This window comes from Aegilops tauschii, chromosome 2 (genome assembly GCF_002575655.3).
Source record: "Aegilops tauschii subsp. strangulata cultivar AL8/78 chromosome 2, Aet v6.0, whole genome shotgun sequence".
In the NCBI taxonomy this organism is placed as follows: domain Eukaryota; kingdom Viridiplantae; phylum Streptophyta; class Magnoliopsida; order Poales; family Poaceae; genus Aegilops; species Aegilops tauschii.
The window spans coordinates 537024193-537039747 of record NC_053036.3 but is presented as its reverse complement, the minus strand read 5'-3'; the positions used below and the strand labels follow the sequence as shown (position 1 = coordinate 537039747).

General features: G+C 45.7%; 2 protein-coding genes across 2 annotated transcripts; one reads left to right on the top strand and one right to left on the bottom strand.

Moving 5' to 3' along the window:
• Positions 1-826: 826 nt before the first annotated feature.
• On the top strand, positions 827-3785 carry LOC109765877 (polygalacturonase QRT3). Its single transcript, XM_020324643.4, has 3 exons — positions 827-1389; positions 2198-2434; positions 2528-3785. Exons 1-3 carry the CDS (start codon positions 1171-1173, stop codon positions 3527-3529), a joined length of 1458 nt encoding a protein of 485 aa, XP_020180232.1. The 5' UTR covers positions 827-1170; the 3' UTR covers positions 3530-3785.
• A 5414-nt stretch (positions 3786-9199) lies between these two features.
• On the bottom strand, positions 9200-14225 carry LOC109765878 (uncharacterized). Its single transcript, XM_020324644.4, has 3 exons — positions 13674-14225; positions 12592-13070; positions 9200-11588 (listed from the first exon to the last, which is right to left on the bottom strand). The coding sequence occupies exons 1-3, from the start codon at positions 14027-14029 to the stop codon at positions 9433-9435; spliced, it is 2991 nt and encodes a 996-aa protein (XP_020180233.2). The 5' UTR covers positions 14030-14225; the 3' UTR covers positions 9200-9432.
• Between the last annotated feature and the right edge of the window lie 1330 nt (positions 14226-15555).

Genomic DNA, 15555 nt, shown 5'->3' with positions numbered 1-15555 from the left:
TAGGGATTTTATTTGTTTATTTATTTTTACAAAGAAACGAGCAATAGGGATTACAGCATCTCAACTTGTCACGCATTCATGGGCCGCGAGGGAGGGAACAAAGGGAAAAGGAGAGCACCCACGGAAAAGCAAGGAAGAAAAAAGCTTGGGGATCCAAGCAAAGAAGAAGGGACATGACATGATGGGGAAGAGGAGAGGAGGAAAGAATAATGAGAGCACGCCAAATGGGCTCTTCATCGGCTCTCCTTGGACCCGATTAAACAGGGGTGCACGCACACACCAAGATGCGCGCACACACACCACCCACCCACACGCTCCCTTCCTTCTTCTTCTCCTTCTTCTAGATTCATTCAGAGTCACTTCCCACACGGACTGGACTACTTTATTCACCACCATCGTATCATGCCAAGAGTTACCGTTTGTAAAGTCTGGTCGGCACCTCGATCCATGCACGCGGTGATAATAAACTGGTCTCTGCCTGACGGATCTGCACTAGATTGCCCCTGTCTGTCTGTTGACATTGCAAAATTTCCACGCAGTAGTAGTATCATTTTCGTGATCAGTCTTGAGAACAAACGGGGTGCACTGTGACAGTCTCAGGAAAGATCCCAGAAGGTTTTGTATTTCTGTTGCCAAACCCCAGGAATTCTGGCACGACGATGGCCCCATTGTTGCTGTTGCATTGAATGGTCGGGCGGACCCTTGCGCTGCACTTTATGCCAATCCCCATTAACCACACGCCATTCCCTTCCGTTTCTTCCTTCAGGCTCCTCCCCTCCTCTCCTTCTCCTTCAGTTACTTGACCCCTTCCACCACCAACCTTGTAACCATCGCGCGACGGCAGGCAGCAAAGCATTCTCCCTCCCTCCCTCCCTCCCTCCCTCCCACACATACATACATACATACACACCAAGCTCCTCTGCTGGCAGTGGCACGACACCTATATATGCGCGTATCCTACACCGCCCCCTCGCCCGGAAGCGTTCCCGTCTCGGCGCTAGCGGGCAAGCAAGCAGGCAGGCAGGCAAACCCACGGCGCCGGTGCCACGCGGACACCGAGAGAAGAAGCGTTTGGCTCGTCACTTTCCTATAGATACAGAAGCAGAGGGAGAGAGACGCCATTGATGCTGTAGCAGCACAAGGACGGGCCCAAGAGAGAAGGGGGGAAGCATGGAGGTGCTCGCCGGAGGAGGCCGCGGCGGCCTCCTGCATGCGGTTCTTCTTGCGGGTGCGGCCCTTGTTGCATTGACGGGCGGCGCGGAGGCGTGGGCGCACCACGGCGCCGCCGGTGCAAGGGCCGGCGCGGAGCGGCGGTACAGGGATCTCGCGGCGGGCAGGATGGAGAGCGTCAGATCCTCCTTCGGCAAGGCCAGGAGGGGGCTTGCAACGGTCAGTATTACTACTCACCATGCCTGCTGCTTCTTCCGTTTGCGCTAATTAGTTCATGCTCTGTCCTTCTAGTAATCACTTTGTTTTGAATTAAAACGGGAGCAGTTCATGGAATCATGTGGTTACATTCATGGCCCTTCCGTAGTTCCGTTGGAACATCTTTTCGTGGGAGCAGTTGTTGTTAACGTTCGTTTTCGTGCTAGTTTAATTACAAATTACAGTAGAAGCGCGGAGGAACAGAGGAAGTGTCGGTTTGCTTTGCTTTCCGGGAGATTTCTCATACATTCGCTTTTGCAAAAGGAAAAATGAGCCGTTCCTTTCACCTCAAAAGGAACCTTTTTTAATTAAAAGTTGAAAAGAAAACGCAAATGGAAGTAGAACATCTTCCCGTTGTTTTTCCATGTCTGCATTTGCGTCAGGTCTCGAGCCTTGACTGGAAATCAGGGGCACGCCGTGCGCCTGAATCTACTATCTCCCCGTGTTGATCTCTTCATTCATCCGTCAGCTTATTACAAATGCAGTTTCGTCTAGAATGTTAGGCATGAGCAAAGAAACTTTCCGTCCCTCGACAAATGATTCTCCCTTCTCTTCCCGAGTTTGGTCATGCCAGTAGTAGAAAGTAGCAGCACTAACTGCCCCACCTCCCAACCACCCACCCGACAAATGTCAAACGCTTGGGTGCAGTGCAGTGCGGCTACGTACTACTCGGGCTCCCATCCATCATTGGCCGCTCGGTGCGGCGCATCGCAGATCGCACTGACCACCAGCCGATTGCTGTCACGTCTGACGTGGTGGGTTTTCGTTGCAGTCCTCGGCGGGCTCGCGGGTGTACCACGTGACGGACTACGGCGCCGACCCCACCGGCGCCGCAGACGCCACGGCGGCCATCAAGAAGGCCATCGCCGACGCCTTCAGCCCCCCCTCCAACGCCACCATGACCGCCGGCATCCCCGACCTCGGCGGCGCCGAGATCCACCTCGACGGCGGCACCTACCTCGTCAACGGCCCCCTCACCCTGCCGGCCTCCGGCGGCGGCAACTTCAAGGTAAATAACAAGACCGTTGCGCAAATGAACTGCACAATGTGCCAATGCGTGAGTACATTGTCTGACGATCGCTGGGGTGCGTCCACGTGGCAGATCCACAGCGGCTCGCTGCGGGCGTCGGCGGAGTTCCCGACGGACCGGTACCTGATCGAGCTCTCGGCGGGCTCGTCGGCGGCCTCCTCCTCATCGAGCTACCACTACGAGTACGTGACGCTGCGGGACCTGATGCTGGACTGCGGCTACCGGGGCGGCGGCGTGGCGGTGGTGGACTCGCTGCGCGTCGGCGTCGACAACTGCTACATCACCGGCTTCGAGACGGAGGGCATCGCGGTGCGCGGCGGCCACGAGACGTACATCCGCAACACCTTCCTGGGCCAGCACATGACCGCCGGCACCGACCCGGGGGAGCGCTCCTTCGGCGGCACGGCCATCCGGCTCGACGGCAACGACAACTCCGTCTCCGACGTGGTGGTCTTCTCCGCGGCCACCGGGATCATGGTCACCGGCGGCGCCAACACCATCTCCGGCGTGCACTGCTACAACAAGGCCACCGGGTTCGGCGGCACCGGCATCCACCTCAAGGTGCCGGGGCTCACGCAGACGTGGCTCAGCAACTGCTACATGGACTACACCAGCATCGTGGCCGAGGACCCCGTGCTGCTGCACGTGTCGGGCTCCTTCTTCCTCGGCGACGCCAACGTGGTGCTCAAGGCGGTCACCGGCGTGGCACGCGGCGTACAGATCACCGGCAACATGTTCAACGGGCGGGGCAAGGGCGTGGACATCGTGCAGCTGGACGGCGCGTTCGGGACGGTGGAGCAGGTCTACGTGCAGCAGAACTCCGCCATGGGGATGAACCTCAAGGCCACCACGGCGCGCGGCTCCGCCGAGGGCAACGGCAGCTCCTGGACCGTGGACTTCGCGCCGGTGCTGCTCTTCCCGGACCGGATCGGGCACGTGCAGTACTCGCTCGTCGCCGGCGACGCGTTCCCCGGGCACACGCTCAGGAACATCTCCGGCAACCAGGTCGTCGTGGCCACCGACAAGGCCGTGTCCGCCACCGTGCACGTGCTCGTCGACCAGAACAGCAACTGAGCTGCTGGAAATGGCGGCGCGTTCTTCGCCGCCGCTGCCTGCTCGCGCTGCGTGGTGCGTGCGAGCATGGCGTCATTCGTTCGTTCGTTCTTACTGAAATGAGATTTATGGGTTGGACACCCGGATCTGTCCGGAGAGGATTTGAAGCTAGGTCGCGATTTATCGCGTCAAATATTGGCAGAGAGGATACTACTACTGCTATATAGTTATAGCGATTGTTTGAGAAAGTGATTCAGAATGGATCATTTGGAGTTCAGCTTGCTCGTCCAAAGTGTGTCAAGATCGTCATGCAATTGCAACACTTAATTAGCTGTGCCGATAATAATAATAAAGAAAACAATGGAGCCGTGGAGGCATCATCAACCGCTTTGTGCTGCTGGTAACCTGTCAGTCTCGAGTGCACCAACTTTCATTCAAATAGGCCATCCGTACATGCACGCACCGAGCTTGTCTTAATCATTCACGTTTTCTGATTCAGGAAGGCCAAAAAGTAGGGTTTCCCGGGCGGTTCAGTCTCAACTCTCAAGGGCACGCGTCCAATCAAATACTAGTGTTTATACAAAAGCGTTGCAAGTAGCTCACCAGCTTTTCTGGTTGATTCTTCTTCTCGTAATAAAAGTTTCCTGGCTAATTTTCAGTCTGTCTGTCGGCAGCGGCCATTTCTTGGCCCCTCTCACGCGTGATCCAACTACGGGTAGTATCATTCTTTGTGGATTGTGTTACCAAAATTGTCAATAAGCATGACAGACAAGACATAACCAGTTTACCGGTTCTATATTTTTCTTGCTAGTTGTCATCATTTGTCAATCTGTCATGCATCTCGAACTGATTGGTGCATGCTTCAACTTCACTCAACTCAACGTCTGAACAACCAAAGGAAAATAAAAACAGGATCATCTGATGCTCAATTTTCACCATTTTTAGTACAGAATGCCGAATTACACTTTGCCTTCTTTTTTCTTCTACTAGTTCTGATGAAATGTCAAGGAACCAGCTAGCTATAAAACAGTCAGGGGAATATTACCCTCTGGGGCTTTCTTGATGCATGTACTGTTGTGTGTGGTTGGTTGCAAGATTTCTCTTTCTTGATCTTCTTGTCATCGTTAAGTCATGGAAACGGACAACTACTTACGTCGATATCTTAACACTGAAGCTGCCCACCAGTTCCTCTTGTTAAATCTTGTGTCTTTAGAGTTTACACACATCACCACCAAATAGATGTTGCTATTCATCTCAAAACAAAAAAAAGACATGTTGCTATTGGATCTGAAAAACATAAGGTCTCACTTTTGTATGAACACATTTTCCAGTTCTTGTTGAGTTGTTTCTCTGCTGCATTTGTTTTTTGAGGAATCTTCTGCTGCTTTTGTGCTGTATATAATTTGTATTTTGCAGCATCCCCAAAAGGCTAAACAAATGTATGTGCTACTTTCTGTTGTTTTCTGCTCTTTCTTGATACATAGTGTGGAGCAGGTGGGAGGAGGACCATTGGATTTGGTCCCAAGCCATGTGAATTATGGACTCTCTTTATCTGACGGGTCACTAATCCATGATCGTTCTTCTCAGCTATCCTGTATCCACTAGCAGTGCGGTAGTAATCTGTAAGGATGCTTTGCCTGTAAAGTTTACCACTCCCTCTGATCCAAATTAATTGTCGCACCTTTAGTACAACTTTAATACAAAGTTGTACTAGAGCTGCGACAATTAATTTGGATCGGAGGGAGTACATAATTTTTCTGGGGGAGTTTTCAATTTGCTGTTCATATCGAACATGTCAAACTATCAAGTAAGAAGAACATATATCGTTTGCAAAGCAGGTCCAGGAAGGGTGAGATGTACAAATACAAACAAATCGCCTGAAGTCAAGGTTTGAAGTCCCCCACAAAGAAAAGAAAAGAAAAGAAAAGAAAAGAAATGGGTTTGAAGTCTGAACTGCAGAATTCAGTTTCAGCATACATGACAGGCAATTCACCAAAGCCCAACCACTAGATTTCCTTCCCATTAGGCCTAGAAACTGCGCATTGGTTTTGCTATTGGTGAGCTAACCCTACAAAGCCAAGCACCTGATGAATGGGTATCAAGTCAACAATTGATACTAAAAGAACCAACAAACCAATGGATGTGGTGCTTCTCTGTCAGAGATAAGTGCATGATATACCTAAACATCAGAGGGTTAAAAGTCACCGATGAACTATTATAACGGTTAACTTTATCCTCTCCCCCACTACCCAAAAGGGGTGGTTTTGACTAACGGGGCACGTGTCCAACTTTTTTTATGGGTTATTATTGTCCACATGGATACACAACGTTGAGTTAGCATCGTAAAAAAGTTTGTTTGAAAATAAATCATGAAATTATATTAAATCTTACTAAATTAAGGAAATCTAAAATCTTTAGCAAAAGTAAAAAAAATATAGATAAAACGGGACATAATGTAAAAATTGTGGAAGAAATAAAATTGATAAACTTGGTAATCTTAAAAATAATTGGGAGAATGATAAAATAGGTACAAAAGAATAAAATAATCAGTCAAATATTTATTAAATAGACGCATTTGAAATTGATCTTTTAAATTCGACAGCATTTAGATTTTACTAAAATATTCTACTCAAAAGAGGGATTGTTAGAAAATTTGAACTATGCACCATTGCATTCAGTTGTCGGCAGTGGCGGAGCTATGTTGGGGCCAGGGGGGCGCTGCGCCCCCCCCCCCCCCCCCCCCCCCAAGCCTTTGACCAATTTCTGAAGTTTTTTTTTATGGAGACTTAGGTTAGAACATTTTGAGCATATGATCCCCCCCTCCTCCCCCCGCGTGATTTTCGGCTTGCTGTCGGCAAGTGTTTCTAAAGCGCTGCCGGTAGCACACCGGTCATTTGGTTCATTCCTTGGAGTAGAAGTTCCCTGGCTAATTTTCAGTCTGTCGGCACCGGCCATCTCCTGGCTTCTTCATGCGTGATCCAACTACGCGTGCATGTAGATGTAGGTGGGTTATCACCTTCTTGATTATCATTATTTGCTGATTGTGTTAGCATTCATCTTGTCCTCGATCAAAATGTCAATAAGCATAACAGACGAGACACAGCCAGTTTATCAGTTCTTTATTTTTCTTGTTCGTTGTCATTTGTCAACAATCTGTCATCTCGAAATGATTGATGCATGCTTCAACCTCACTTAACTCATTGTCTGAACAGCCAAAGGAAAGAAGATCGTTTTATGCTCAACTTCCACCATTTTTAGCATGCCAAATTGCGCTTTTACTTTAGCTTCTAGTTGTTCTAAAATGTTAAGGAAACAACTACTGTGTAAAACAGTCAGGGGAATATTACCTATTGAGCCTCTCTTGATGCATGTTTGGACATGGTGATGTATGTGGGTTGTTGCCAGATTATCTTTCTTGATCTTCTTGCCACCATCAAATGAAGGAAATCGGCCACTACTTATGTTGATATCTTAACACAGAAGTAGCTCACCAGTTCCTCTTGTTAAATCTTTTCTGTTTACACAGCACCACCAATCCTTCTGTCCTATACATCGCCAAATACACGTTGCTATTGAAAGTTTGGAACTGAAACATAAGGTCTCACTTCTGACTAGAGAATTTCGCCAGTTCCTACTGAGTGGTTTATTGCTAAAAGAAATTCTCTACACAATTTATATTTTCCAGCCTCCCCAAAAGGCTAAACAAATGCATGTGCTAGTTTCGTTCTGTCGGTGCACTACAGCGTGGAGCAAGTGGGAAGGACGTCGATTGGTCCCTGGCCATGTGAATTATGGCATCTCTTTAGCTGGATGGCTCGCTAATCCACCATTGTTCTTCTCAAGAGTGCACTAGTACAATCGTACCATTACTACTGTACAAATATTCAGTTTAATGAGTGAAGGATTCCTCTTTAAAAAGGATTCCGTTGTAAAGATGAACTTTGTAAGTCTTTGCAATAGCTTAATCTGTAATGATGCTTTGGCAAGTGTCACTGCATTTTGTTTGTGTGTGTGTGTGTGTGTGTGTGTGTGGAGGGGGGTCGATTTCATGCTCATCTAATCGAACATGTCAAACTGTGAAGTGAGAAGAGCAACAGTTAAAAACAGGTCAAGAAAAAGTGAGATGTGCACAAGTACAACAAGATAGCAATAGGTCGTGCTCTGAAGTCTGAAGTCTACATAATTCAGTTGCAGCTTATATAACATGCAATTCACAAGTCCAGCCACTAGAATTTTTTCCCAGTCGACCTAGAAATTGTGCATATGGTTCCTATTGGTGAGCTAATCTGACAAAGCCAAGCACCTGATGATTGGATATTAGGTAAAAAAATTGATACTAAAAGAACCAGCAAATCATCAAGGATTTGTTAAGAGATAAGTGCATGCTACACCCTAAGCTTCAGAACGAGTTAAAAAGTCACCATGAAGTATCAGAACTGTTAACTTTATCCTCCCCCCTCCACAAAAAACGGGCGATTTTTTGCGGTCACACATGGAGTTAGCATCTTAAACAAAATCGTTTGAAAATAAATCAGGATATTCTACTTGATCTTATTACATAAAGGAAATCCGAAATATTTAAATACAAGTACAAAACCTTAAGAGAAAATGGGGCATACCTGAAAATTGTGGCAAGAAAATTAAATTACCGAGAAACTTAGTAATCTTCACAAATGTGGGGAAACGACAAGGCACAAATGAATAAATAAATCCTGTAAAATATTTATGAAATATCGAGACAGATCTGAAATTGATCTTCTAAATTTGACAGCATTTACACTTCTCTAAAAATTTCTAGTCAAAGAGGGAATATTAAAAAATATGAGCTATCTCAATTGTGCCACTGTATTCCTTCAATTTTAACATTTTTTTCATTATTTTTACTATCATGTAATGATTTCTTGTTTTCCTGATCTTTCAAACCCTCACCCCTTTTTTACATTAACATGATTATCTTATTTTAGAAGTTCTCTTTGATTTCTCATATTTTATATGATCTTGTTGTATGATTTCTGAAATTCTTTTGCACACAAAAAATGACAGTTAGGTGCCGCACCAACCAAAACCACCAATTCCAGTTAGGGGTAGAGGGGGATAAAACAGACCGATTTTGGAAGTTGAGGGTGTCCTTCTAGTTAGTTTTAGAATCCATGGACAAATATGAAACTTAGGCCATAGTTCATGAATAATGGGAGCCTACCTCCTTTTCTTAAGGGTAGCAATCCATTGAACTACAATGCATGATTGAATAAAGTTCAAGAAAAAAAATCTGCTGGGGAAACCAGACATATTTATCGACAATACAATAATGCTATCCTTCAAATGAGACGTAGATTCAACCAACCATGATGGAACCAGGATTCACGAATGCTTTGCTTGTTCTTTTCTTTTTTTTTTTTTGGTAAAAGTGAAGAAAAAAATCACTAGGCAAATTCAATGGATTCAGGTGCAAGCATTCAAAATGTCTTAACAAATTTCTTCACTATCGCAAAGAAGCTTTTGTGTTTGCAATTTTTGTGATGCTGACATTTGGAATAGCTTACTAAACTACAGTAACATTCCTACTGAAGCTTATAAGTCATAAAAGTTCAACTGTAGTTGAATAAGTTTTCTTCAGCGAGTAAGGGACAAATATTACAGACAATTGCAATTTCCTGCAACAATTTGTAAATCCAAGTGGACGGTACAATCTTGATCCAATGATAACAGGTAGTTGCACATTTTAGAAACTGTGCACAACTTTAGGTTAAGAAATGTGCAACTGCCCACATTCCTCAGCCTACAGTTACATACAATTTCTTTGCACAACCTTCAACTTGAGATGTGCCACTCGGTCATGTAAGAAATTACAACCTAAGAAGTGTAGATCGGTAAGGGAAAATATAACAGGCAATGACCGACTTAAGAAGTTTGTGATGCACGTCCTATTCATGCCTTAGCTTGGAGGCGCGATATGCAGCTATTTTCTTGGTAATTACCTTGTCTTGCATGCTGTCAACATATTGATAGAACACATGCCTCCATGTCTCTTTGCAAAAGAGCATGCCCCAGTATAGCCAAAACCCAAAGATGACTCCTGCTACCACAAAGCAGTACAACCAGAGTGTCTCCATATCTTCATCCTGCTTCATGTCATTCTGGTTTGATGCAGATGGGTTTACACAGTCCTGCAGCGGGAAACCGCACAGCCCTGGATTATTGCTGTATATTGAAGGATCTGGGAATGTCTGCAGCTGGCTGCCTGTAGGTATCCTCCCCGATAAACCGTTGGTCGAGAGGTTCAGAGTGCCGAGGGCCTTCAAATCTGCAAGGCTTGGAGGAATTTCCCCTGAGAGTTGGTTTTCCGAAAGGTCCAAGGATTCTAGCAATGCCAGATTGCCAACGTCTCCGGGAATACCACCTGAGAGATGGTTTCTTGACAAGTTTAGGTACCTGAGTCCAACAAGTGATGTGAGTCCTTTTGGGATCTCTTGTGAAAGGAAGTTGCTAGATAAGTCCATACCCACTATGAACGATATCGTGAAGTTGTAAAGATAACCCTCATTCTTCAGGACTATACGAAGCTGCTCTGCTGGCAGGTAGCAGTATGTGCTGTTCCCATTTTTCTGTTCTTGGATCATGCCAGTAAAGTTACCAAAATTGGATGGAATCCGTCCAGTGAACTTGTTTTTTGACAGGTCCAATAGCTGGAGTTGACGAAATTGTAATATCTGTGATGGTATGATGCCATCAAACATGTTTGATGACAGTAAAAGAAATCTTAGGTCAGGCAAGCTCTTGCTTATCCAAGAAGGTATCCCACCTGAGAAATTATTGCCTCCCAGATCTAGAGTGATAAGTTTCTTGCTTTTCTTAAGAACCAAAGGAAAGGCTCCACTGAAATGGTTATTCGCTAGGTGTAGAGACTGAAGATTCCGGTTAGGCGTCGCCAAGAACGGAACTACACCACTGAGCGAGTTGCTGGACAAATCCATGAACTCCAAATGCCGCATGTTCCATAAACACTTGGAGTTGGATAGGTCTCCATTTAAGGCATTGTTTGAGAGGTCCAGAAGTGATAACCTAGTAGAGTTGCAGAGGAATACCTCACCATCATCTGTCAGAAGTGTGCCATACAGATGGTTATTACTGACAGTTAGCCCCCGAAGTTGTTCTGGAGGCTTGCCAAAACAAGCCATTAGGTCTGCAACAATTTTGTTTTCTGTGAAGTCAATGTGCTCCAGGGTCGTGCAGTTCTGAAAGGTCATGCTGCGAAGGCTTGTAAATCCATTGTATGCAGCAAGGACCGTAACCAGTGCCCCTCCCGCGCAAATGGACGGCGGGAAGACCCCAGAGAAGCTATTTTTTGCCATGTTGATATAAGACAGCATGCTGCTATTTCCGAGCTCGTGGATGACGTCGCCTCCGAGCTGATTTTCTGACAGTAACAAGCGGTTTAGCTTTACCAAACGAGAGACTGTATCTGGTATCTGGCCATGTAAATAGTTCTGCGTCAGGTCCATGCGGTGTAATTCTGTCATGTTACCAATCTCCAGCGGGATGTGCCCTGTCAGACTGTTGTTTCTCAGGTTCAGCAGCCGGAGCTTCTTCAGTCTCCCGAATGTTAGCGGGATTGATCCAGTCAAATTGATTGAGTAGAGAGCAATCTTCGTCAAGCTTGTCAAGTTACCAATCTCTTCAGGTAGCGCCGCACCATCAAGACCCAAACCTCCCAGTTGCAGTTCAGTGAGCTGCTTCAGCCGGCCAATGCCACGGGGAATTGTACCAGTTACATACCAGTTGCTGCTGATCTGCAACTGCACCAGGCTTGTCAGGTTACTGATCCCTTCTGGAATGTTGCCATACAGACCGTTCTGAAATAGGATGAGCTTCTTCAGGTTGGGGAAAGCTGAGAAGTTGAACTTGTCAAGTGTGCCATTCAGACTCGCACCGCTGATGTTGAGGTTGACGATGGTGCTCCTGGCAGAGTTGCAACTGATGTACATCCAGTGGCAGATGCCGGTGGAGTTGGCCAATGACCATGAGCTTAGGGACTCATTGGCACCGGCCAAACTGGCCTTCCAACTCAGAAGAGCTTCAGCTTCACGCCGAATGCCGGCGTCACCGGTGTGACGATGGCACAGAGTAGGAGACAGGTGCAAGAGAGTAGGAAGTGCTTCATGATGGCTTGGGTCTGGCTAGTGCTTTGCTGCACCACAGAATATAAACCTATACAGAAGTAGTCGGCCAGCCGGCCGGCCAGCCGGCCAGCCATTGGGATAGTTATTTACTGAACGCTTCAAACCAAGTATACAAGTCCTTATCTTGGTGATACTTTGTTTATATGAAGAACGGCCTGCAAGCATACAAATGTACATTCGACATGGCACAAGGATTATAAGAAGGTTATAACGGTGAAGGACAGGGGATTTGTTTTGATACTACTACGCAAGTTCTTTTTCTAGAAAACTGACACATGACTCTCCAGGTTTCCAGTCTGAACATTTGAAAATATATAATGATAGTCAAAGTTTTGAATGTTTAACTAGGCCCTATGACAGACCATGTAAACTCCGCATGGTCAAGATAAATTCTGAGAAAGAAGATTGACACAACTCTCAGTTAATGGCATCTCCCATAGGGTCTATCTACAGTTCATAACTCAATGGCCCAGCTCCCTAAGCAAGCAGCGTTAAAAATGCAAAGGAAAATGAATATTACATCACAAATGTTCTTTGAGATCTTCCATTTTTCTTAAATAATTTAGGGAGCAGAGTTTTCCTAACCCATGAGAAAATCTACAACTTTTGTAGGGAGCAGAGTTTTCCTAACCCATGAGAAAATCTACAACTTTTGTATTCATATCTCATAAGATGTAAGCAAGTGGCAGTAATTCCTAAAATACACAACAAGGATGATGAGGTATAGTCATCTACCATGTATTTGATCTAAAGTTGTTCTAGTGCTGAGCTACATTATACAAACAGAGAACTGACAGTGATGTGGTTAATATGTACCCACATTCTATACATTTTTTCTAGCAAAACTCACTACCGAAGCAGCTAGTCCTGAAGTTGATTCCATCTATGAACAAGTGAGTAGACCTTCCATGCAAATGCCTGCGGGGATGTCACCTTCCCGCTCTACTGTCTCCAGCACCGCTCGGTAAAGCTTTGTCCATGAGCATCCATCGCCTGTCCCAACCACATCCCAGAAAGTAGGATTGGGGCTCGGTGGGTATGCAGCAACTACTAAGTTAGTAATGCTGCCCACTTTGACAGCCGGCCGGGGGAAGTCCAATGCCAAGTTGTCGACTTTATGCTCGTAAATTTTCCCGTTCCTGTCGACTTTGTACCTGGATGTGCCACTGAAGCAGCCATATGATTCCCACGGGACACGCGGTGTGCCCCACAGTTCCCACCGGACAACTATCGAGGTTTCTGTTAGTTGCCAAATGCGTGACACATCAAGCCCAATTTCACTGAATAGTAGACGACCGTGGAATCTGAGAGCCCAGAAGATTGTTTTGTAGTTGTCGATCCCATGGAAAGTGTTCAACGGATCAACAAATGTGATGTCTTCGCTGCAATGCGACGTAAAGAATGTTTATAGTCTCCATTTTACAAGAGTGTGCCTACAGTGCATCTACAGCGAATAGAAGTTTGCAAGAAATGAAATATATGCAGCTAGCATTCCTGTCAGTGTCAAGCATAACCAGAACCATACTCGGTTATTTACTTATTTGTATTAGTACTAGGACAACACATACTGTCGCAATTGCTGATGATGGACTGTCAATGTCACTGCCTCTTGTGGCCTTGACCTCTTATAAATTAGTTAAGCCAGTTCATCAATTGATTCAATTCCAATAATGAATACGACATATTAGCAGTTAATAAAGGGCTAATGTTGGATAACAGAACAAATGCCTATCACATCCAGGACTCTGAATCATAACTCGTATGAGTGGCAAGCTCTATTATTTTTGCACGAATAGCCATTTTATGAGCACTGAAATTGGTACTAGCTGCACATCACAATTTCAGTTCAAGTTTCAGCTTTAATTCCTGGAACTGCCGAGCTACGATTTGGTTACCGAATCCGACAAAACCCACCATTTATATTCTTGAAAGAAAGAAAAAAAGGAACAAAAATAGTCACACAAGAAAAGGGAAGGCCTGCTCACCGGTAGATGTCGTAGTTGGGCTCCCGGAGAAACACGGCCGGCAGGTCGTCCCGCAGCGCGCGCACCGCCGCCCCAAGGTTGAGGTAAAAATCCGACCTTCGCGGGTCCCCGCCGCCGCCGCCGGCGGTCGCAGCCCTGCTCCTGGTCTCCGCGGACTTGGCCGTGGGGGCCTCTTGCTGCGAGGCGCTGAGGAGGAGCGGGAGGTTGAGGTGGGTCGGCGCGGCGGCCTGCGCCGGGCCGGAGCAGTGGAGCCTGCCGCCGGCTCCGTGGCTTGGCAGGCCGAGCTGGGACTTGGGAGGAGTGGGCGGCGGCGATCTGCAGGGCGGCGTGGTGAGCTTGGGGAGGAGGAAGGCCATGGCTTCCTGCTCTCGTATCGTGTCCCCTCGATTTTTCTCTCACGGCTGATCTCGATGTCTACCGCGGCTTGTCTTCTTCTCCTGCGGCTGCGAGCCCTAGGTTGAGGTGTTCCATGTAGAAGCTTCAAATTGTGTGCGAGAAAGCAGGGCGATTTTGAGTGGCTGCAGAGGCTGCAGCAAGCTTGTGTGGGATGGGAGAGAGACGGCCCGAGACGTTACACTGAATGCGGTTAAAAATTCCGACTCGGCATCTTTTTTTTCTGAGTCGGCATCTGGCTTTTCTTCCGAGACAGGTGGCGTTGGACCCGAAGTTTGGTAGCTCAGGCCCAGTTTGAAATGTATAGGAACTAAACAGCTAAAAAAAAGTATTGTCGTCCGATTCATATTACTTGTCGCTGTTTTTGCTAAAAAAAATACTTGTTGCTGCTAGAACTAAACTGAAATGTGCGCGCGTGTGTGTTCTAAAAAAATGAAACTGAAATGTCATGCAAGCATGGTTATCATTGGCGTGACATTACTCACGTCTGGACCATGAGACGATAAAGGGCTCATGAGCGTATGCAGCTGCTTTCGATTGCGATGGTCGGAGCCAGGGGTCATTGTTGCATGCCATTGATCATTGTTGATCGCTTCGGGAGTTTCTTTTATAATAATTTGGTTGTGTGCGTGCTCGAAGTTTTGATGACATATAGTTAGAGAGGTCGTATTAGCTTGTGATATTAATATACTTCCTTTTATATCAACAAAAGGTGTCAAAACCACATAAAAACTCTAAAATGGTTGTTTGTTTGAATGTTAGGTAGAACCTCATGTTTGATTTTCTCCAAAATTCATATGTAATGCTCGTTCCTTGGGAATATTATAAGCAAATGTAGAACATCGATTCCTTTGCACCAAATGGCACCAAAGAATTTCTGTTTAGAATCCTACCATCTAGTGGCTCTTTTCTCTGTGGACACTATTCATTTGTTTGATTCAAAAGAAACATGGATTTTTTTTTCTTTGGTTTGGGTATCAAAAGAGAAACAAAGGAATTCAAACCTTCTTTTTACATTCATATGCACAAATAACAAGACAAAGTAGCACAATATTGACTTAATCTTAACTTTGCATCAACCTTACTATGGTTCTTATGATTCTTGTGATTTCCTTATTCCTGTGAATCAAACACCCTCCAAGTACATGTATTTGTATATCCTCCATTTTGCACATGCAATCTTATCGTATTACTATATTTTTCCCATTCCTGCATTTTGGAATCTTGTGAATCAAAGAGTGCCTAAGTTTCCTACTTTTTTCCTTTGTTGCAACATTTACGATCAAAATCGCTTAAAACTCATGGCTCCTCTATTCATACTGTTCTATGGGTGCTCGCAAATAAAAACGTATCATTTAAGGGTCAATCTGTAGATTACTAAAATACATAAATAAAAATGAATAGGATTTAAATGGATATTGATTAGCGTCAAAGAGTGTTGGACATACCAAACAGATAAAACAATAATTATAGCATGGAGTTTGAGTAA

What these genes read in the sequence shown, in the direction of transcription:
- LOC109765877 (XM_020324643.4), top strand. Translation starts at nt 1,171, where the DNA reads ATGGAGGTGCTCGCCGGAGGAGGCCGCGGCGGCCTCCTGCATGCGGTT. An exon ending in CCAGGAGGGGGCTTGCAACG is followed by an intron (nt 1,390 to 2,197) that starts GTCAGTATTACT and finishes TTTTCGTTGCAG; the next exon opens with TCCTCGGCGGGCTCGCGGGT. An exon ending in CCGGCGGCGGCAACTTCAAG is followed by an intron (nt 2,435 to 2,527) that starts GTAAATAACAAG and finishes TCCACGTGGCAG; the next exon opens with ATCCACAGCGGCTCGCTGCG.
- LOC109765878 (XM_020324644.4), bottom strand. Translation starts at nt 14,029, where the DNA reads ATGGCCTTCCTCCTCCCCAAGCTCACCACGCCGCCCTGCAGATCGCCG. An exon ending in CCCAACTACGACATCTACCG is followed by an intron (nt 13,071 to 13,673) that starts GTGAGCAGGCCT and finishes GTCGCATTGCAG; the next exon opens with CGAAGACATCACATTTGTTG. An exon ending in CGCAGGCATTTGCATGGAAG is followed by an intron (nt 11,589 to 12,591) that starts GTCTACTCACTT and finishes TTCGGCGTGAAG; the next exon opens with CTGAAGCTCTTCTGAGTTGG.